Source organism: Papio anubis, chromosome 15 (genome assembly GCF_008728515.1).
Source record: "Papio anubis isolate 15944 chromosome 15, Panubis1.0, whole genome shotgun sequence".
In the NCBI taxonomy this organism is placed as follows: Eukaryota; Metazoa; Chordata; class Mammalia; order Primates; family Cercopithecidae; genus Papio; species Papio anubis.
In genome coordinates this window covers 14,414,024-14,438,215 of record NC_044990.1, presented here as the reverse complement: position 1 = coordinate 14,438,215, position 24,192 = coordinate 14,414,024, and the positions used below count along the sequence as shown (strand labels likewise).

At 39.1% G+C, this 24,192-nt stretch overlaps 1 protein-coding gene across 11 annotated transcripts in view; it reads right to left on the bottom strand.

The window, feature by feature from the left end:
- Positions 1-24,192, bottom strand: part of NBEA (neurobeachin) — a 739,922-nt gene that overhangs the window by 16,584 nt on the left and 699,146 nt on the right. For 5 of the 11 annotated variants that reach the window (XM_031655705.1, XM_031655708.1, XM_031655712.1 and 2 more), the window contains 6 exons: positions 16,104-16,166; positions 15,687-15,776; positions 11,905-12,097; positions 9,959-10,030; positions 7,122-7,277; positions 6,388-6,558 (listed from right to left, as the gene is read on the bottom strand). In XM_031655705.1, the coding sequence (XP_031511565.1) occupies positions 6,388-6,558; positions 7,122-7,277; positions 9,959-10,030; positions 11,905-12,097; positions 15,687-15,776; positions 16,104-16,166 (745 nt within the window). The remainder of the gene's footprint in view (positions 1-6,387; positions 6,559-7,121; positions 7,278-9,958; positions 10,031-11,904; positions 12,098-15,686; positions 15,777-16,103; positions 16,167-24,192) is intronic. The other 6 variants (XM_031655714.1, XM_031655709.1, XM_031655713.1 and 3 more) reach the window with 3 other exon arrangements.

Sequence of the window (24,192 nt, the reverse complement as noted above, 5' to 3'; positions counted from 1 at the left end):
CATGGCATTATGTCTACATTTAAGTCTCTAATCCATCTTGGAATTAATTTCGTATATAAGGGAGTAAGGAAATGATCCAGTTTCAGCTTTCTACTTATGCATAGCCAATTATCCTAGCACTATTTGTATTGAATAGGAATCCTTTCCCATTTCTTGTTTTCTAGGTTTGCTACAAAGATCAGATGGCTGTAGATGTGTGGTATTATTTGAGGACTCTGTTCTGTTCATTGGTCTATATCTCCTGTTTTAAAAATTCAGTACCATGCTGTTTTGGTGACTGTAGCCTTGTGCATAGCTTCAGTCAGGTAGCGTAGATGCCTCCAGCTTTGTTCTTTGATTTAGGATTGTCTTGATAATGGCGGGCTCTTTTTGGTTCCATATGAACTTTGTGCCAGTTTTTCCCAATTCTGTGAAGAAACTCATTGGTAGCTTGATGGGGATACATTGACCTATAAATTACCTTGGGCAGTATGGGCATATTTTCATGATATTGATTCTTCCTATCCATGAGCATGGTATGTTCTTTCCATTTTGTTTGTGTCCTCTTTATTTCACTGAGCAGTGGTTTGTAGTTCTTGAAGAGGTCTCATATCCCTAGCAAGCTGGATTCTAGTGTTTCATTTTCTTTTTAAAGCAATTGTGAATGGAAGTCTATTCAAGATTTGGCCTCTTTTGTCTGTTACTGGTGTATATGAATGCTTGTGATTTTATATTACTAATTTTTGTATCCTGAGACTTTTACAAGTTTCTTATCATCAGCTTATGAGATCTTTGGCTGAGACAATGGGGTTTCTAAATATACAATCATGTCATCTGCAAACAGGGAAAATTTGATTCTTTCTCCAAATCTGGAATACCCTTTGATTTCTTTCTCTGGCTCTGATTGTCCCAGCCAGAATCCTCCACCACTATGTTTGAACAGGAGTGTGGGAGGCATCCCTGTCTTGTGCCAGTTTCAAAGGGAATTTTTTCCAGTTTTGCCTCATTCAGGCATGGGATATTACTGTGGGTTTGGCTGCAATAGCTCTTGTATGATTTTGAGAGGCCGTTCCATCAATACTGCTGAATTTTTGAGAGTTTTGTAGCATGAAGGCCGTTGAATTTTGTCAAAGGCCTTTCTGCATCTATTGGAGAGATAATCATGGCTTTTATTCCTGGCTCTTGCTTATATGCTGGAATACATTTATTGATTTTATATGTTGAACTAGCCTTGGTATCCATTTATGGGATGTAGCTTCAACTTGATTGCGGTGGATAAGCTTTTGATGTGCTGCTGGATTCTGGCTCTATTAGCATTTTATTGAGGAGCTGGTAATTACCAAGCTCATCAGGATACTATTCTAAATTCTCTTTTTGCTGTGTCTCTACAGCTTTGCATTGTGGATTGATGTTCATTCTTATAAAATGAGAGTTAGGAGGATTCTTTTTCTATTGATTACCAGTCTCAGAAGGAATGGTACCATAGCTTTCTCCTTGTACTCTCTGGTGGTGAGAATTCAGCTGTGAATCCATCTTGGTCCTGACTTTTTTGGTTGGTAGGCTATTAATTATTGCCTCACTCTCTAGAGCCTATATTGGTCTATTCAGGGATTCAGCTTTCTTTTTCCCTTCCTGGTTTAGTCTTGGGAGAGCAAGTGTCCAGGAAATTATCTATTTCCTTTTCTAGATTTTCTAGCTTATTCCATGAGGTATTTTATAGTATTCTTGGATGCAGTTTTGTATTTCCTGTGGGGTCGTAGTAGATATATCCCTCTTTCTATTTTTATTGCGCTCATTTGATTCTTCTCTTTTTTGTTTATTAGTTCTATGGCAGTCTATCAATTTTGTTGATCTTTTCAAACTAACCTGGATTCATTGATTTTGAGGGTTTTGTGTCTCTATCTCAGTTCTGCTCTGATCTTGAAGTATTTCTTGCTCTCTAAGGCTAGCTTTGGAATGTGTTTGCTCTTGCTTCTAGTTCTTTTTAATTGTGGTGATGTTAGAGTGTAAATTTTAGATCTTTCCATGCTTTGGTCTTGTGGGCATTTTATGCTATAAATTTCCCTTTACACACTGCTTTAAATGTGTCCTAGAGATTCTGTATGGTTAATTTTGTTCTGCTTGGTTCTGTAAGAATATCTTTATTTCTGCCTCTTACTCTAAGCTATGTACTCCAGTAGCTGGTCTAGAGCAGGTTGTTCAGTTTCCATGTAGTTGAGCGGGTTTTGATTGTTTAGTCCTGAGTGCCCTAGTTTGATCACTGTGGTCTGAGAGACAGTTTGTTATAATTTGTGTTCTCCTGTATTACTCTGCTGAGGGAGGCTTTACTCCAACTACACACTCTGGAATAAGTGTGATGTGGTGCTGAGTAGGATGTGGTATTCTGTTGATTTGGGGTGAGTTCTTGTGGATGTCTATTGGTTCTGCTTAAGGTAGATGAGTCTTAATTCCTGGATATCCTTGTTAACTTTCTGTCTCTAAGTTGATCTATCTAATGTTGATAGTGGAGTTGGAAGTCTCCTACTGATACAGGTATGGAGTCTCAAGTGTCTTTTGTAAGTCTCTGAGGACTTGCTTTATGAATCTGCTCCCAATAAGTATACATAGCTTAGGATAGTTAGCCTTCCCGTTGAATTGATCCTTCTACCAATATGTAAATGGCCTTCTTTGTCTCTTTGGATCTTGATGGTTTAAAGTCTGTTTCATTGGGAGACTCAGTATTGCAACCCTGCTTTTGGTTCTCCATCTGCTTGGTAGACTTCCTCCATCCCTTTATTTTGAGTCTAAGGCATGTCTCTGCGTGTGAGATGGGTCTCCTGAATATGACTATAGCGCCTTGACTCTTTTATCCAGTTTCAAGCAGTCTGTGTCTTTAATTGACCATTTAGTCCATTTACATTTAAGGTTAATATTGTTATGTGAACTTGATCCTGCCATATATTAACTGGTTATTTTGCCTGTGCTAGTTGATGCAGTTTCTTCCTAGCCTCCTTGATGGTCTTACATTTTGCATAAGTTTTTGCAATGGCTGGTACCGTTTGTTCCTTTCTATGTTTAGTGCTCTTCAGGGTCTCTTTGTAAGGCAGGCTCCAGGTGACAAAATCTCTAAGCATTTGCTTATCTGTGCTGGGATTTATTTTCCTTCTACTTCTATGAAACTTAGTTTGCTGGATATGAAATTCTGCTGAAAATTCTTTCTTTAAGAATGTTGAAGGTTGGCCCCTACTCTTCTGGTTTAGAGAGTTTCTGCCTGGTGAGATCTGCTGTTAGCCTGAGGGCTTCCCCTCTTTGTGGGTGTTCCGACCTTTCTCTCTGGCTGCCTCTTTAAGATTTTTCCTTTCATTTTAACCTCTTTGCGGAATCTTGTAATTATGTGGTCTTGAGTTGCTATTCTCGAGGAGACCTTTGTGGCGCTCTGTATTCTCTGACTTGAATGTTGGCCTGACTCCTACGGTTGGGGAAGTTCTCCTGATGATATCCTGCTGTTTTCCAACTTCTGGTTCCATTTTCTCACTTTCAGGTGCACCCTAATCAGACGTAGATTTGGTCTTTTTATATGATCTGATACTTTGCAGGTTTTGTTCATTTCTTTCTTTTTCTTTTAGGTTTCTCTTCTCGGCTTCATTTCATTCATTTGATCCTCAATCGCTTTGATACTGGCTTCCAGTTGGATCGAAGCCGGCATTGCTTTTGTATTTGACAAGTGTATTTCTATGTCATGGTTTTCATCTCTCAGTCCTATCTGTTTATGGCCTTCTCTGCATTAATTATTCTAGCTACTTACCCTCTCCCACTTTTTTTCAAGACTTTTAGTTTCGCACTGGGTAATGAATTCTCCTTTTAGCTCTGAGAAGTTTGATGACTGGCTCTCCTCTCTCACCGCGGCCAAAGTTATTCTCCATCCAGCTTTGATCCGCTGCCATGCATGAGCTGCATTCCTTTGCAGGGGTGATGTACTTCTAATTTTGCAGAATTTCCAGCTTTTCTCAGCCCTGCTTTTTCCCCATCTGTGGTTTCCATCTGCCCTCTCTGGTCTTTCTTGATGATGGTGACATAATTGATGGGTTTTGGTGTGTGGGTGTCCTTCCTGTTTGTTAGTTTTCCTTCTAATAATTGTGGGACCCTTAGCTGCAGGTCTGTTAGATTGCTTCTTGAGGTCCACTCCAGACCCTGCTCTGTTTGGGTAATTTTGGCAGAGGCTGCAGAAGATGGAATATTGCTGAACAGCGCAATCTGTCTGATTCTTGGAAAGCCTCCTCCCCAGGGGGTGCACTCCCACCGTGTGAGGTGGGTGTCAGACTGCCCTAGTGGGGGATGTCTCCCAGTTAGCTACTCTTGTGTCAGGGACCCACTTGAGCAGGTAGTCTGTCCGTTTTCAGATCTCAACCTCCGTGTTGGGAGATCCACTGCTCACTTCAAAGCTGTTAGAGTCGTTTGCGTCTGCAGAGGTTTCAGCTGCTTTTTGTTGTTGTTTAGCTGTGCCCTGTCCCCAGAGGTGGAGTCTACAGAGACAGGCAGGACTCCTTGAGCTGCTGTGAGCTCCACCCAGTTCGATCTTCCCAGGGCTTTGTTTATCTACTTAAGCCTCAGCAATGGCGGGTGCCCCTCCCCCAGCCTCGCTGCTGCCTTGCCGCGAGACCGCAGACTGCTGTGCTAGCAATGAGGGAGGCTCCGTGGGCGTGGGACCCTCCCGGCCAGGTGTGGGATATAGTCTCCTGGTGTGCCCGTTTGCTAAGATCCTTGGTAGAGCGCAGTATTGGGGTGGGAGTTACCCGATTTTCCAGGTGTTGTGTGTCTCAGTTTCCCTGGCTAGGAAAAGGGATTCCCTTCCCCCTTGTGCCTCCCAGGTTTGGCGATGCCTCGCCCTGCTTCAGCTCTGGCTGGTCGGGCTGCAGCAGCTGACCAGCACCGATTGTCAGGCACTCCCTAGTGAGATGAACCCAGTAACTCAGTTGAAAATGCAGAAATCACCTGTCTTCTGTATTGCCCGTGCCGGGAGTTGGAGACTGGAGCTGTTCCTATTCGGCCATCTTGCTCCGCCCCCCAAAAGTTTTTAAAGCAGGGGACTTTGTTCTTATCCAACCAAAGCCATTTCCTACTTTTGTAGTATTCCTGTCAAAATGCATAAGAGTTGGGGGGATGGAGTGGGACATGAAGGGTGGTGGTGCAATTCCGTTTCCACCCCTCGTTGTCTCACAGGTTGGAACTGCCCAGAGAGGCAGCAGCAGACCAAGCAATGTAACATGGCATCTTGTAGATTTCTTATCTACTCTCACAGTATTTTAGTTGTAGATGCACAGGTTTCCTGAAAAACTTTTATCTCTGTTGGGTTATAAGTATTCCCCAAATTAATGTTTCAGTTTATTTTGGAGTGCTGTGTAAGCTGTGACAATCTCAAGAATCCTGGTTTGTGTACTTGCCATTATCACTTCACAGAAACCTTTCTATATTTTACAGGAAAGCCATGCATTTGAATGAACTATTGAAAGCTTAGTAATTAAAAGCAGTAATTATTTCTAGGCAATCTCTTATCCAGCTCTCCAGTCATTTAATTTATTGGAAACCTATTATGTATATCACTATGACAGGAACTTAAGATAGAAAGACAGACACTCATTATCCACTTCAGTGTTTTCTTGGGGCAGCAGTCCAAGAACTAATAATAAACTTCTCTTACATAAATAAAAGTTTCCTTGGAGAAAGAAGCTTGAGAGGCTGTGGATTAAACAAGCATCAACAAATTTATTTGTGTAAGACTTTCAGAGCTTATGTAGAAAGTTTGAGTATAAACAATGTACTCCAAAATTATTTCACGAAGGAGTCCAGCCTCCCCTGATGCTTTCTTCCTATCGTATATCTTAGGGTGCACTGTGGAATAACAATCACTTGAGGAATCCTCCCAAGCAAGGAAACGGTCTTATTCAGTTTTTTCATCCCCAACAATGCCTCATGTGAAGCAGGTACTCACTGTTTGCTAAATGAATAAACGCAGAAATTTACTACAGTATATGGTAGATAGCAATTAGTGCCCTGACTGAGACACAGGTAACATTTCTGAAAATTCAGAGAAGGGAGTGATTATTTTCAGCTGAAAGAAATCATATGAGGTTTAATGGACTAGGTGAAGCTGAAGGATGGGGACATTTGGAGACCGGGCTGCTGAGCAGAGGATCTTGGGTAGGGGATTGTTGAGGGGATCTGGAAGTCTCTCCTTGTTGAAGGTGATAGTACTGCTCATTTTAACACTTTGAACATAGCTATGTTCCAGTACAGATTCTGGCCACTTAAGCTTTCATGTTTTAAAATCCTTACACCTTAGGAAAAAACTATTAGGAAAATCAAAACGGCAAAATATATTTAAATATATATTTATATAGTTTGAAAGGACAATTTGATACAAACACTCACTGCTGTTAGGGTTGTCTCCTATGATATGGTGCCGCCCACTCCAGTACCAGAGCAGCAGGGTGGCATCTCGAGATCCGGACACGATGTAGCAGTCTCCACCAATGTATGACTCAGACCTGGCCAAGCACGTGACCACATCCCAGTGGCCAAATACAATCTGAGTCAATTTCCCTGCAACACAGAAATGACAGGTTTGCTTCATTTACTCTTTTTCTTCAAATGGTAATAAGTGTAACTTTATCAGATTTTAAAAATTTTACCATATTTATTTTATTTTATTTTACCAGTTTTGTGAAAAGTTCATCTATAGGCTGATAAAGTTACAATGTTATTCAAATCTAGCTACAGGTTGCTGTCTTGCATTGCTTTTGAAAATTGATACAAGAATGTCACTTGAGATTTTTAAGGAAAAGACTTTATTAAATAACACGATCATGATTTTTCTCTTCAGGGTTTGGGCCAGACCAAGGGGAGTTTCAGGATCTTTCACTGCATATGAATTTGTGGGAAGGGAAAAATAGCCCTATTTGTCCTATGAACTCAGGGATCATGCTAATGTTTGGAATAGATGAAGTTATAGTTACTTCACTTACAATGTGAACATTTAATTTGAATCTTGACTACTCAGGTTGGCAAATGATAAAAATGCCTACATCAAGTATGATTTCATATTCAGCTTTGGTTTTAACAATAGTCATTTTGAAGAGAATACGGTGTTTCATAGTTAGGATTACCTGTTTCTGTAGAATAAACTCTGAAGCTCTTATCCCAGAATCCACAGATAAGAATATAGCGATTATCTGCTGTGACCACAAAACAATGTGCATTGATTTGTATACTCTGGTCAACGAGGTCTGTGATCTGCCGTTTGTTTACACCAGAATTATTGGCTAAAAATAAATGGGAAAAAAAATTTGAAGATTCCATATGAGTTTCTGCAAGCACTCATAGAAGGAAAACAATACTTTCATGCTTCATTTATCCAGAAATAGTTTTTTTTAATGTTATGAGATTATTAAGATTCTCCCTTGAGGAATAAAGATTTCCTTAGTAGCAGTGATTATTTATGAACCATATTATGTATTTTAAAATTCTGCTAGAAATTTCAGTTCTCCCTCCACCAATAAATAAAAACTATATGAGGAATTCAAGAAAATTAATTTACAACATAATACAATATTTTAATGCATTTAATTCTTTAGGTGCTCACTACACACAAGTTCATTAGTTTATAAGAATCACATGAGAACTAAATATTGTATAAAGTATGTTATTAAGGAAGAGATATATTAATATTTGCCCCAGTCCGTCATTTTCGGATGGTATTTTTATAATTCCCCTGAAAAAGGAGGGTAGAGATTTGGGCAAGTGATGTTGTTATGTAGGTAGCCCCACAGGGAGCTTCAGGTCAGCAGCTTTACAGGCCTGGATTGTCAACAGACAGAAGGCCTTTCCAGAATGGGCTAGCAGGGGAGGAGAGGAACAAAAAAGATGTGAGAGGGACTGGTGAGGAAAGAGACAGGCAAAGAATCAGTGCAGAGCCCTGGGATTGAATCTGAATAAAGTCAGGAACTCAGAGACACCATCTGATTTCCCCAGTGCCTGTCTGCATGCCAGCCTGTCCCTTACTGCACGCCATCCTTTCAGGATAAATCCCTGGGCTGAATTCTTAAACAGAAATGCAGATGTAGAAGGTCACCACCACTCTCTAACACCAGTTAAATATAAGTACTACTATTTGTAGACATCTACTAACACTATAAAAATAACTACTAGGAAACATAAGCAATAAAAAAATTATACAAAAAAGTCAGTAAGGAAAAAAAGATCAAAGATCCCAGGCCACTTGAAAACTATACAATTGGTCCTTTACTAATTAGAATAGACCTATTAATTTTTCCATGGTTACATACTAGCTGTATATTTCATTGTCAATGTCTGCTGGAAAGAGAAATAGCTACACTAGACTAATAATATTCTTAATCCTAAACCTTATAAGCTCCCAAAGAAATGTAAATGGTATTTTGTGTATGGGTATAAGTAACTAATTGAAATGCCTGTATCTTATCTTATTTCCAAGTTCAAAGACGAAGGATGAATTTGAATCTAAGAATAAGAGGTTGGGCGTGGTGGCTCATGTCTGTAATCCCAGCACTTTGGGAGGGCTGGGCAGGTGGATCACTTGAGGTCAGGAGTTCAAGACCAGACTGGCCAACACGGTGAAATCCTGTCTCTACTAAAAATACAAAAATTAGCCAGGTGTGGTTGTGCACCCCTGTAATCCCAGCTACTCGGGAGGCTGAGGTGGGGGAATTGGTTTAACCTGGGAGGCGGAGGTTGCAGTGGCCCGAGATTGCATCACTGCACTCCCTCCTGGGTGACACAGTGAGACTCCATCTCAAAACAAAAAAACAAAAAAACGAAAAACAAGAATCAAAGAATAAAACACCATGACTTTAATATGTAGCTTAATAACTTTTCGTAGCATTTTCAATTTTTCTCTAATTTATCTTACTAATCATTCAATGATACATATAGAACAAACATTATTAAAAACTGTCTTACAGATACGAAACTGGAAGGGCCTAGAAAGACTAAGAAGCTAGCTCTGGATCAAATGGCTAATACATATGTACATGATTATTTAAAAATATTTTGAATGTCTGCTGCAAAGAGTTATAGCTCATCAGTTTGCAATTCACATGAAACATTTGCTTTACAACATGTTAGTTTTAAAAAATTCAGTGATAAAGACTGCCAGAAAAGATGCTCTTCAATATTAGTTTCCTTTTTTTTTTTTTTTTGAGACAGAGTCTTGCTCTGTCACCCAGGCTGGAGTGCAGTGGCACGATCTTGGCTCACTGCAAGCTCTGCCTCGCAGGTTCATGCCATTCTGTTGCCTCAGCCTCCCGAGCAGCTGGGACTACAGGCGCCCGCCACCAGGCCCGGCTAATTTTTTTGTATTTTTAGTACAGATGGGGTTTCACCGTGTTAGCCAGGATGGTCTCCATCTCCTAACCTCATGATCCACCTGTCTTGGCCTCCCAAAGTGCTGGGATTACAGGCGTGAGCCACTGTGCCCGGCCTTTTTTTTTTTATTTTTATTTTTTTTAAATTTAAGTTCTGGGGTACATGTGCACAATATGCAGGTTTGTTACATAGGTATATATGTGCCATGTTGGTTTGCTGCACCCATCAACTCATCATTTACATTAAGTATTCCTCCTAATGTATCCCTCCCCCAGCCTTTAAAAATCTTTTTGAATCCTTATATTTTAAATAATACTAAGCTGTTAGAGAACATTTTAGGCTGAAAGAAAATACAGTTTGGAATTATTTGTCTTATTTATAACCAACTTAAATGACCTCCAAAAATATCAAGAAACAGTTGCTTTAATACCAAAAAGTTCTTAGAGGTCATATTATGATTTATACAGCTCCTTGATGATAATTTGATATTATTAGCAAATTAATCTTGTGGTAAAAAAATATTTAACTATCTTATGAAAAATAACTATATATGAATGTGTGGATAGTATCCATGAAAATGTATTCTTTTTTATTAACATACCAATTAATGGATCCATTTCAATGGGAAGATGGTGGGCTTGATCCAAGGAGTATCCTGGAGCTCCTCTGAGGCCTAAAGATTAAAGAGAGAAAAACATGAAATTCTCAGAAAGAAGGAATTTCCTAATGGGCAGTGTTTGATGATGATTTTACAAAACGCATATTTGCTTAAAAATTATTTGGTAAATTTCTCTGATTCAGTTATACTATGCGTCTCTGTAGACAGCTTTACAAAACAATCACAACAGGGACTTCAGGTTTCCACTTAGGATGTAGAAGGCTGGAAAGAGTTTTGTTTCTGTTCTAATGAGGAGAAAAAGCTGGATAAATAGAAGATTGTAACATTTATTGAACCCATCAAAAAGCGAAGGTTACTGAGCAATCAATCAGCCTGAAATCAATGAAAGGGCTATGCTTCCAAGCAGGGATGGGAATGAGCCTGGGCTCACCTGGGGCAGGACAGAGGAAGCTGGGGCTGCCATCCAAGGGGGCCTTTTTTTCAACACATGACAAGTAAATTGAAGGTGTAAAATTGGGCCACACCTAAAATCTTAATCTCACTAAAAGCTACTTTCAGAGGATTAATGTTTAGGGCTTGATGAAGTTCACTAGTCATAGTTTTCCACACGTGATTATATAATATATACAACACTTTTGAACAATTTTAAATAAAACTTTAGTCCTTTATAGTTTTTCTCAATGCAAAACATTTCTAGAGGCTGTCTCCTGATAATAATATAGTCCTAAATTTTTCTTAAGATATTTGCTGCCTATCTCTGATTGAATGGAAGTAGCATTACCTTATGTTGATAATATCACCAATAACCTTAAAATAAGTGCACTTAGAAACTCTTAGGAGATAAAGCTATGGTACACATCACTGTATTTTTTAAAGCAATGTAGAGGTCAGTGGAATACAAAGATTCAGGTTATTTCGGCATGACTCAGTTACTCAACTCTGGAGACTGGGGTAGTCCTCGGCTTCCTGGGAGATCTCAAGTGGTGAATTGGGCCAACTAAATCTTTTGGTCATATCCACTTCTGCCCTGGTTAAGGATCAATATGTCTAAATGTTTTTTTTTTTTTTTTTTTTTTTCCCCCAAGATGAAGTCTCACTCTATTGCCCAGGCTGGAGTACAGTGGCGTGATCTCAGCTCACTGAAACCTCTGCCACCTGGGTTTAAGCGATTCTCCCACCTCAGCCTCCCGAGTAGCTGGGATTACAGGTGCCTGCCACTGTGCTGGGCTGATTTTTGTAGTTTTAGTAGAGATGGGGTTTCACCATCTTGGCCAGGCTGGTCTTGAACTCCTGCAATATGTCTAAATGTTTGCCACAGCATTGTGTCGCTTCAAGATGTATTGGCTGGTACTTTCAGGAGTGACTTTGAAGAAACACATGTGAAATATGAAATCACTGGAGAATTTAGATTTTGTCTTTTTGCAAAGATTCTAGCTCTGCAAAAATAGAGCTGGTGCTTGTTTTGTTTATTGCTGTATATACAGTGCTTAGGACTACTTGACACATAATAGTCATTCAAATATTTGCTTGTAAATTACTGATAAAGAGAAAAGAGGATTTGAAGCCAGCATACAGAAACCCACATTCAAACTCACTTCTGTTTGATATAGGAAAAAAGTGGGGTGCATTTTTTTGCAGTTAGGCAATAGCAGAATAGAGTAGGAGAACCTGAATTATTGGTAGAACTGCTTCAATTTGTCAAATATTTATTGAGTACTTAACTATAATCCAAGCATCCTATGAGGCACTAACATACAGCAGAAATGAAGAAGACAGATAGGAGTCACTCAGTTGGGTTTGACAATTAGTTATTTAGTCTGCTGTTTTTTGTAGATAATGTGGAATATGAGCTAATCCCAGCACACTTTTTTACCTTCATTGTAGCTTTTAAGAAATCTTTAGTAAGCGATTTGCTCAGGCACACATACCTACTGTGTTGTGCCATCTATTCACTGCAAACAGTCGGCTGCAAGTCACTGTCACCACTGCGGGGATGGTCAAGTGGGGCAGGGTGTTGGCTGCCACATGGGTTACTGGAGAATTTGAAGGAAACTTCAGCACCATTATCACATCCTGTTGCATCTGATCTTTAAACATGAGCGGACTCTGTGGAAGGAAACACTGTTGAATAGAAAGGGAAGAGAACAGAGGAAGACAAAAAGGAATAACACAGTTAGTGAAAGGCCTAGGGAGAATGAGGTTAAACAGACAAGGCTAGCATGAGCACACACAAGGAAGAAAGGCTACCTACACTTTGTTTTTCTTTTGAGACAGGGTCTCGTTCTGTCCCCCAGGCTGGAGTGCAGTGGCAGGATCTCGGCTCACTGCAAACTCCGCCTCCCGGGTTCCCGCCATTCTCCTGCCTCAGCCTCCCGAGTAGCTGGGACTACAGGTGCCCGCCACCACGCCTGGCTAATTTTTTGTATTTTCAGTACAGATGGGGTTTCACCGTGTTAGCCAGGATGGTCTGGATCTCCTGACCTCGTGATCCGCCCGCATCGGCCTCCCAAAGTGCTGGGATTACAGGCGTGAGCTACTGCGCCCATCCTACCTAAACTTTCATACTGGTGAATGTCTGCCCCAAATCGAGCAGCTTTGACTTGGGGATGGCACAGAGACTAGAGAATAAGAATTATGTGAAGTCAGTAATACAGGGACACAGAATCATTAAAGACCAGCCTCAATTCAAGTATCGCCACAATGCAATGTGAAAAGTTAGCTCACAGACACACCCACACGATGTAACACAGTTATTCAATGCAGCTTAAAAATCAGTTTGGTGGGAAAGTCAGTCAAATCAGTGACTCACATTTTTTACATGAAATATAAAGTGAATTGACTAATACTTTCATTTCTATGTGGTTGATCTGAGGTCATGACTACAGTCTAAATAATTAAAATACAATAGCCTCCACAAAGCGGCCGAGCGCTTCCCTGGCAGTGCTCCCAGGTTCTGCTCTGGCACTGACTGTTTCTGGTTGAAGCCTTGTTTCTCCCTTCTAGGCTGGGAGCTTATGGAGGGCCAATGCTTTTTCTTCTTCTTTTTTTAAAAATTATTTTAAGTTCCAGGATACATGTGCAGGACATGCAGGTTGTTACATAGGTAAACATGAGTGATGGTGGTTTGCTGCACAGATCAACCCATCACCTAGGTAGTAAGCCCTGCATATATTAGCTATTCTTCTTGATGCTCCCCTCCTGCCACCCCCACCCCCACGACAGGCCCCAGTGGGTGTTGTTCCCCCTTGTGTGTCCATGTGCTTTCTTATTTCTGTTTTTAGCCTCTGTTTTGTAAACATCTAGCATATGACTTGACAGAAAGTGGATACTATAAGTCCTACAAAACACTACAAATACCACCATATTAAAAACATAAAGTAGGGAGGTTGGAAATAACCATGATTTAGCTTTCATACATGTTTCATGATGGTTTGCAGTATATATGAATTCTCTGCTAGATGAACTTAGAAAGCTTAGATTTTCTTATAAACAGTTTCATGCCAATTCAGTCTCTAACAACTTCCCCTAGGAAAGTAATGAATTCTGACTGGGCATATCTCCAGGATAAATATTTTTATTATTATTATTAAACACAGAAAACTAACACGGGAATAAAACTCTTCTGCCAAAGCATTTCATAAAATAAAGTGTTAGAGATATCCTCCTGGACAGTTTATTAAAAATGGTGAGGCTCCAAGGCCACATCTCTGTGTCTACAATGTGGCTGAGGGTTTATACAGCGACAGCCTGAGCTTGGTGCAAACCTTTCTGTTTAGTCATACAGAAGGACCAACTGCAGTCAAAAGAGTTCATTAGTGACTAACCAAGGGGGACAAAGCTGTTTGGCTGAGCTGTTGTAGGAAGGTTTAAAAAAAAAAAAAAAAGAGTTTAAACACACACCAGGCATGGCGGCTTATGCCTGTATTCCCAGCACTTTGGGAGACTGAGGGTCCCCAGGAGTTCAAGACCAGCCTGGGAAACATAGTGAAACCCAATCTCTACAAAAAATTTAAAAAATTTAGCCGGACATGGTGGCACACACCTGTAGTCCCAGCTACTAAGAAGGCTGGGGAAGAAAGATCGTGTGAGCCCAGGAGTTTGAGGCTGCAGTGGGCCATGATCATGCCACTATATTCTAGCCTGTGTAACAGAGTGAGACCTTATCTTAAAAAAAGGTTTAAAACAAATGCATTTAGGTCAGGCTCAATGGCTCATACCTGCAATCCCAGCATTTTGGGAGGCCGAGGCGGGCAGATCACAAGATCAGGAGTTCGAGACCAGCCTGACCAACATGGTGAAACCCTGTCTTTACTAAAAATACAAAAATTAGCCAGGGGTGGTGGTGCGCACCTGTAATCCAAGTTACTCAGGAAGCTGAGGCAGGACAATTGCTTGAACTTGGGAGGCGAAGGTTGCAGTAAGCTGAGATTGCGTCACTGCACTCCAGCCTGGGTGACAGAGTGAGACTCTGTCTTAAAAAAAAAAAAAAAAAGCATTTATGTGTTTCCCAAAAGTTTGACTACTGATTTCTTGAAAGGTTACAGAAAGTATTTGTGACCATATCTCCAGCGCTTAGCATCAGATCTGACACACAGAAAGGGCTCAATAAAAATTCGTTAAATGACAGAGTAAATGAAAGGTGTGATTAATACTTCCATCACGAAATAACAGCTTATACATTTGTTTACACACACATTATGGACCATATTCCAGAGCTCTTTACTCTAAAATTAGAGTACTTGTCTTGAAGTTCATCTTGTGAACACATTTTTACCTTCAAGTATTTTTTACTTCAGTAAAAAAATAGTGAAAAATCAGTTTAAAAATAAATTCTAAAGAAATTGCTCATAAAAATTTTACCTTTTCCAAATTACTTAAAGAAGAAAATGTTTACTATTTGCTAATAATCTGTAAAGAAACTTTTTAAATGGAAATGGACTTTTATTTCAGATTAAAGTGAAAAGAATATGATTCCCTTAGAAAAGGGGGAATAAGAGGTTTAACCAGTAGCTAATTATGATGATGTCAGCTAACATTTATTAAGAACTTATTGTATGACAGTTGCTGGTCTAAGTGCTATACAGTATTGAATCATTCAATTCTCAGTAGTAGGTACTATTTTTACCTCTATTTTATAGATGCTGAAATGCAAACACAGAGAGGTTAAATACCTTGCCCAAGTCATTTACTAGCTAGTGCAGAGATGGTGTTTGGCCTGTCTGGCTCTGGGGCCCTTACTCTTAACCACTCTGTTCAACAACCTCTCTGCAATAACCATAAATTACCTTTATATTTCTTTCCTTTTCTTCAAATGAACTACAAGATACTACTGTATCTTGCCCTGAAATTTGGCAATATCATATTGTGTCTGCAATATATTTTTCACTGTAATTTACAAATACAGTCTAATTCTGGTGTCAGTGTGTGTCTCTATGCCTGTGTGTGCATGAATGAGTTTATGTAGAGGCATACATAGAGAAGATGGCTATTTTTTTGAATCCAAAAGTGGGATCGCTTAAGTAAGGCTTAAAGGTAGATTTACACTCCCTTCTCGGTTTCTCCCTAGGGTATTAGTTTGTACTTAGGCTGAAGAGTTAACCAATAAATCGAGAAACCTTTTAAAATATGCTGTTAAAATCACTATTTTATTTGCTCTATTCCCAGGTATAAAGGAAAGAAAAAAAAACCTCAACATGCTGATATGTCTTACCAGGTGCATGGCAGAGCTCCGAGGCGGATGTGGCTCAATAAGCAACTGAGATGGCGTCTGTCCAAAGTTCTGTATCTGTGCCTCCATGGCCTGCAGGGGAAGGAGGGTGATTGTCATAATCAATATGCATCAAAGAGAGAGGCCAACACACTCTTTGACAATGCAAGTGTATCCCAAGTCAGCCATGAAAAAAAGTCCAGAAAATTCAATGGGTGCCCTTTTCTCAGGGTGCAGAATCATCCAAGTGTTAGTATTTTGTAGACAAGCTTTGCTTCTCCTTCCAAACATGCTTCAGTTAACCCAGTCACTATTCTTATTTCCAGAAGCTGGGGTTAAATGTGGAAAAGCTAACCTGTGAATACATGCATGCAGCTAAAGACCAAAGAACACTTTCCACACTAAATACAGCACATATACCTTAATAAAGTCCTTTGTAAGAAGGAACGTATGGGAGTCTCTAATGAAATAAGTTTCTGGAATCTTAACAGGGAAAAAAAGAACGAGACATAAAGCCTACCAATTATACAAAATAAAATTCAGAAAGTTATAGGTTCCAATTAATTCAGAGGACAATCAGTAGAAAGAACACCAAGATTTTATAGAGTAATTAAATATAACAAAACTTTCGTTACAAAAATATATTTTAGCTTTCTATGCTGTTTTAAGATGAATTCTGGAATATTATTTTTAAGGTATAAATTCATTTTCTCAAATTTTTTCCCTGAAATCCAAAAAAGGAAGAAATCTTTCTGTATCCTGAGCTACACACTATTTCATTAAAGCCTATGTAGCTGGAAATGAGATTTTATAGCTTCCAATGAATAAAAATAATTTTAGCCCTCAAACTGTCTGGACTGTACAATATACCTTTCTTGTGTGTGTCAAAGAGATAATCTTGAAAGAAACGTAAGTATTTCCTCTATACATAAATTCTATAGGCAAAATCTTTCAATATATTAAGCTAGACTAACAAAAATATTTTTCTGAAATATATGTAATTTATGTCAACAAGGAGAAGCATGATATTACTATGATCGTTACTCTGCTACCATGCTAATTTTTTCCCTAAATTGTATGCAATTTGGTTGCACATAAAAGTGAAATATGAAAATCATAGCTAGGTGCTTGTAGAAGCACAGGTAAGTTGGTAGATGGCTCCTGACATAGCACCACCACTAATCTCATTGCTATCTACAATTCTAATTTATAAAGTACTTAAATTTGAAAATCTGCCCTCCTACACTGCATTTCAAGAAAATATTTATCAATAAAAATGTGAACCTGCAAATTTATTAGCAATATTAAAGGTGAATGCATCATTATCTGCCATATTTTAGCCATCGCGTAAATGGGACTTTGGTTCTTTTATCTGCAGAGGCAATGGGATGAATTATTAAATCTCTTTAAGTGCTGTCCAATTTTTATGTATACATTTATTTGCATGGTGTCCACTCATAAGTAAAGTGTGACTATTTAACTAAATTTTATTCACATATGATGCATTTACATCCTACTTTTTTTCCCCAATGCAAGATTTATGATTATAAAAGGGGAACAGACCATTTCTGGTTAGGTTCACATTTTTAATAACAAACTCTTGAGTATTATTTGGGAAAAAAAGTGGTAATTTTATTGTTAATGCTGCCCTGGTTAGCAAATGTCTAATACCTAGCTTCATATATCATTAACAGCTAAATGTCTCTCTAACAACAGATACTGCTACTCCTGTTTTTACTTCCCAGAAAAAGGACTCAAGTGGGAGTGAGGAGTCAGGGGTAAAATTAAACATGTTTTAATCTCTAGATCAGTGTCTTGCACTTAGTAGGCAGCCTTTAAATGTTTATTGAAGGAATGAGTCAACAAACATGCTTTGCTTGACTCTAGTTTTGTTTCTTAAAGGAAAGTATTAACATGTTCTAGAAAATGTTATGAAATGGATAAAATTTCTAGAAATCTTCTGTGCAGTTATCTTCAGTGAGTCCCAACTCTGACCTTTTTGGATTAAGGCAGAGTACATATGCATGTATATTTAAAAGAGCTCCCCAATCAGGCATCAGGATAAAGACGAGATTGTAACTAACTTTATCCTTTCATTAAGACAGTCAGTTCTCAACACCGAACGTTTATTTCTTTTGAGACTATACTGACTCCCTCTTCCTTGTGATCTACTTTACATGCCTTCATGACCCAAAGGATCTCAGTCCAGTATTTACCTTTTAGCTATCTAGTAATCCTGCCTTCCAGTAATTCCTTACCCTCTGATTTAAAAATGTACAGATCTTTCTGATCCTGAAAAGCATGCTATCTCCTTTAAGTTCTACTTCTTATCATTACCAAAACATTTGAGGGGGAAGTGAACGCCTACTATCTTTCTTCACCTGCTCCCCATGTAAGATTTTCTGTCCTTTCCCACTTTCAGGGAGTCATCAATGACTTTCTTGTCAAGTGTGCAGGTCCTGTGCATGGGAGGGTTGCCTGGTGACACGCAGAACCCATTCTGCAACCCATGAATTGTTACAATGAAGTAGTTGTTCTGAGAGCTACTCCCTATGTAGGAGAAAATCCTCCCCGAATGCTAACCTTGGGCAGGGATCTAAATCCTTCACCTCCCAGACTCCCTAAATCATCATGAATGCCCTGCATATTCTCACAGCACATTTTTCTCCATTACTATAGATTTTAACACACAATTATTTATGTATGTCTGTCTGTTCAGAGTGAATCTCTGCAGGTCAGGACTGTGACTTAGTCTTAATAGAGGCTCTAAAAATATTTGCTGAATATATAAGTAGGGCATTTGTATAAAACTGAAACGTAGTCTAGAGAAAGAAAAGTACTTCCGAATTTTTTACTTTTACAATTCAATACCACAAAAACAATTAACAGACATTTGTTGAATGCTTACTCTATGCCAAGGGATACAAAGTCAGATACCAGACTGCCCTCAGGAAGTTAGCAGCCCCCAAAATGAAGACAATGAGTGTGTCAGTGCACATGGTAGGGAGCAGGACCACAGGGGAGGCAAGCCCAGGCTGCCCTGAGAGCCCAGATGAGTGACAGAGGAGAAGAGGAATAGATTCTTAGGAAAAAGGACAGAGTTCAGGTTTGAAGATTAAGTAAGAAGAAGTATGGGATTATGTAAAAAGACCAAATCTACGTCTGATTGGGGTGCCTGAAAGTGAGGGGGAAAATGGAACCAAGTTGGAAAACACTCTTCAGGATATCATCCAGGAGAACTTCCCCAACCTAGTGGGGCAGGCCAACATTCAAATTCAGGAAATACAGAGAACGCCACAAAGATACTCCTCGAGAATAGCAACTCCAAGACATAATTGCCAGATTCACCAAAGTTGAAATGAAGGAAAAAATCTTAAGGGCAGCCAGAGAGAAAGGTCGGGTTACCCACAAAGGGAAGCCCATCAGGCTAACAGCAGATCTCTCGGCAGAAACTCTCCAAGCCAGAAGAGAGTGGGGGCCAATATTCAACATTCTTAAAGAAAAGAATTTTCAACCCAGAATTTCATATCCAGCCAAACTAAGTTTCATAAGTGAAGGAGAAATAAAATCCTTTACAGATAAGCAAATGCTTAGAGATTTTGTCACCACCAGGCCTGCCTTACAAGAGACCCTGAAGGAAGCATTAAACATGGAAAGGAACAACCGGTACCAGCCATTGCAAAAACATGCCAAAATGTAAAGACCATCGAGGCTAGGAAGAAACTGCATCAATTAATGAGCAAAATTTCCAGTTAATATCATAATGGCAGGATCAAGTTCATACATAACAATATTAACCTTAAATATAAAAGGACTAAATGGTCCAATTAAAAGACACAGACTGGCAAACTGGATAAAGAGTCAAGACGCCTCAGTCTGCTGTATTCAGGAGACCCATCTCACACGCAGAGACATACATAGGCTCAAAATAAAGGGATGGAGGAAGATCTACCAAGCAAATGGAGAACAGAAAAAAGCAGGGGTTGCAATCCTAGTCTCTGATAAAACAGACTTTAAAACATCAAAGATCAAAAGAGACAAAGAAGGCCATTACATAATGGTAAAGGGATCAATTCAACAGGAAGAGCTAACTATCCTAAATATATATGCACCCAATACAGGAGCACCCAGATTCATAAAGCAAGTCCTCAGAGACTTACAAAGACACTTAGACTCCCATACAATAATAATGGGAGACTTCAATATCCCACTGTCAACATTAGACAGATCAATGAGACAGAAAGTTAACAAGGATATCCAGGAATTGAACTCATCTCTGCAGCAAGCAGACCTAATAGACATCTACAGAACTCTCCACCCCAAATCAACAGAATATACATTCTTCTCAGCACCACATCACACTTATTCCAAAATTGACCACATAATTGGAAGTAAAGCACTCCTCAGCAAATGTACAAGAACACAAATTATAACAAACTGTCTCTCAGACCACAGTGCAATCAAACTAGAACTCAGGATTAAGAAACTTAATCAAAACCGCTCAACTACATGGAAACTGAATAACCTGCTTCTGAATGACTACTGGGTACACAACAAAATGAAGGCAGAAATAAAGATGTTCTTTGAAACCAATGAGAACAAAGATACAACATACCAGAATCTCTGGGACACATTTAAAGCAGTGTGTAAAGGGAAATTTATAGCACTAAATGCCCACAAGAGAAAGCTGGAAAGATCTAAAATTGACACTCTAACATCACAATTAAAAGAACTAGAGAAGCAAGGGCAAACACATTCAAAAGCTAGCAGAAGGCAAGAAATAACTAAGATCAGAGCAGAACTGAAGGAGATAGAGACACAAAAAACCCTCCAAAAAAATCAATGAATCCAGGAGTTGGTTTTTTGAAAAGACCAACAAAATTGATAGACTGCTAGCAAGACTAATAAAGAAAAAAAGAGAAGAATCAAATAGACGCAATAAAAAATGAGAAAGGGGATATCACCACCGACCCCACAGAAATACAAACTACTATCAGAGAATACTATAAACACCTCTACGCAAATAAACTAGAAAATCTAGAAGAAATTGATAATTTCCTGGACACTTACACTCTCCCAAGACTAAACCAGGAAAAAGCTGAATCCCTGAATAGACCAATAACAGGCTCTGAAATTGAGGCAATAATTAATAGCCTACCAACCAAAAAAAGTCCAGGACCAGATGGATTCACAGCTGAATTCTACCAGAGGTACAAGGAGGAGCTGGTACCATTCCTTCTGAGACTATTCCAATCAATAGAAAAAGAGAGAATCCTCCCTAACTCATTTTATGAGGCCAACATCATCCTGATACCAAAGCCTGGCAGAGACACAACAAAAAAAGAGAATTTTAGACCAATATCCCTGACGAACATCGATGCAAAAATCCTCAATAAAATACTGGCAAACTGGATCCAGCAGCACATCAAAAAGCTTATCCACCATGATCAAGTTGGCTTCATCCCTGGGATGCAAGGCTGGTTCAACATACGCAAATGAATAAATGTATTTCAGCATATAAACAGAACCAAAGACAAAAACCACATGATCATCTCAACAGATGCAGAATAGGCCTTTGACAAAATTCAACAGCACTTCATGCTAAAAACTCTCAATAAATTCGGTATTGATGGAACCTATCTCAAAATCATAAGAGCTATTTATGACAAACCCACAGCCAATATCATATTGAACGGGCAAAAACTGGAAAAATTCCCTTTGAAAACTGGCACAAGACAGGGATGCCCTCTCTCACCACTCCTGTTCAACATAGTGTTGGAAGTTCTGGCTAGGGCAATCAGGCAAGAGAAAGAAATCAAGGGTATTCAGTTAGGAAAAGAAGAAGTCAAATTGTCCCTGTTTGCAGATGACATGATTGTATATTTAGAAAACCCCATTGTCTCAGCCCAAAATCTCCTTAAGCTGATAAGAAACTTCAGCAAAGTCTCAGGATACAAAATTAATGTGCAAAAATCACAAGCATTCTTATACACCAGTAACAGACAAACAGAGAGCCAAATCATGAATGAACTTCCATTCACAATGCTTCAAAGAGAATAAAATACCTAGGAATCCAACTTACAAGGGATGTGAAGGACCTCTTCAAGGAGAACTACAAACCACTGCTCAGTGAAATAAAAGAGGACATAAACAAATGGAAGAACATACCATGCTCATGGATAGGAAGAATCAATATCATGAAAATGGCCATACTGCCCAAGGTACTTTATAGATTCAATGCCATCCCCATCAAGCTACCAATGAGTTTCTTCACAGAATTGGAAAAAACTGCTTTAAAGTTCATATGGAACCAAAAAAGAGCCCGCATCTCCAAGACAATCCTAAGTGAAAAGAACAAAGCTGGAGGCATCACGCTACCTGACTTCAAACTATACTACAATTCTACAGTAACCAAAACAACATAGTACTGGTACCAAAACAGAGATATAGACCAATGCAACAGAACAGAGTCCTCAGAAATAATACCACACATCTACAGCCATCTGATCTTTGATAAACCTGAGAAAAACAAGAAATGGGGAAAGGATTCCCTATTTAATAAATGGTGCTGGGAAAATTGGCTAGCCATAAATAGAAAGCTGAAACTGGATCCTTTCCTTACTCCTTATACGAAAATTAATTCAAGATGGATTAGAGACTTAAATGTTAGACATAATGCCATGAAAACCCTAGAAGAAAACCTAGGTAATACCATTCAGGACATAGGCATGGGCAAGGACTTCATGTCTAAAACACCAAAAGCAATGGCAACAAAAGCCAAAATAGACAAATGGGATCTAATTAAACTAAAGAGCTTCTGCACAGCAAAAGAAACTATCATCAGAGTGAACAGGCAACCTACAGAATGGGAGAAAATTTTTGCAATCTACTCATCAGACAAAAGGCTAATATCCAGAACCTAGAAAGAACTCAAACAAATTTACAAGAAAAAAACAAACAACCCCATCAAAAAGTGGGCAAAGGATACGAACAGACACTTCTCAAAAGAAGACATTTATGCAGCCAACAGACACATGAAAAAATGCTCATCATCACTGGCCATCAGAGAAATGCAAATCAAAACCACAATGAGATACCATCTCACACCAGTTAGAATGGCAATCATTAAAAAGTCAGGAAACAACAGGTGCTGGAGAGGATGTGGAGAAATAGGAACACTTTTACACTGTTGGTGGGATTGTAAACTAGTTCAACCATTATGGAAAACAGTATGGCGATTCCTCAAGGATCTAGAACTAGATGTACCATATGACCCAGCCATCCCATTACTGGGTATATACCCAAAGGATTATAAATCATGCTGCTATAAAGACACATGCACATGTATGTTTATTGCGGCACTATTCACAATAGCAAAGACTTGGAATCAACCCAAATGTCCATCAGTGACAGACTGGATGAAGAAAATGTGGCACATATACACCATGGAATACTATGCAGCCATAAAAAAGGATGAGTTTGTGTCCTTTGTAGGGACATGGATGCAGCTGGAAACCATCATTCTCAGCAAACTATCACAAGAACAGAAAACCAAACACCACATGTTCTCACTCATAGGTGGGAACTGAACAATGAGATCACTTGGACTCGGGAAGGGGAACATCACACACCGGGGCCTATCACGGGGAGGGGGGTAGGGGGAGGGATTGCATTGGGAGTTACACCTGATGTAAATGAGGAGTTGATGGGTGCAGCACGCCAACATGGCACAAGTATACATATGTAACAAACCTGCACGTTATGCACATGTACCCTAGAACTTAAAGTATTAAAAAAAAAAAAAAAGAATTAACTTGTCAACAGCATGAAAAGGTTTTCTGCCATATAGAAATTTTCCCTTAAAAATTTCCAAATATATGAAGCTAAAAACAACAACAACAACAACAACAACAAAACCCTACTGGAACTATGAGATGAATTCCTTCTATATTATCCAGAAATGTCATTTAAAAAAATTCTACACGTATCGATTTCTCTATACATTGGTCTGCAAGGGTCAGAGAGATTTAATGTTAACTTTGTTCACAAAACATGTATTTGTTGAGTACCTACTACATACTAGATTCCATTCTAGGTATTAATGATACTGGTCAAATGAAACAGATAAAGATTTCTGCCCTCAAAGAGCTTACATTCCGCCCAAAGTCACACACTGGCATCCCATGGGCTAGATGCAGCTCCCAGACGTGATTTTTATTTGAGCCCAAATTTACAGGTCAGTAAATGGTACACAACAAATTGGATTTGTTGGCTTCTTTTAAAAAATTAGCAGATCAGGCAGTACCACATCAGCATTCCTGCACAACTGCCCTTTTGTAACGCCCACCACTCTCGTGACCTGGGCACTGCCAAGGCTTGTGTCACTCATCTATTCCCTGTCCGATTCTTATATGCTTTGGGGTTTGTGAATCCTTTTAAAATATAATAATTAAAACTTTAATTTGTATTACAAGATATCAATTGCTTTGTATTATCTGTTGTACTTTCC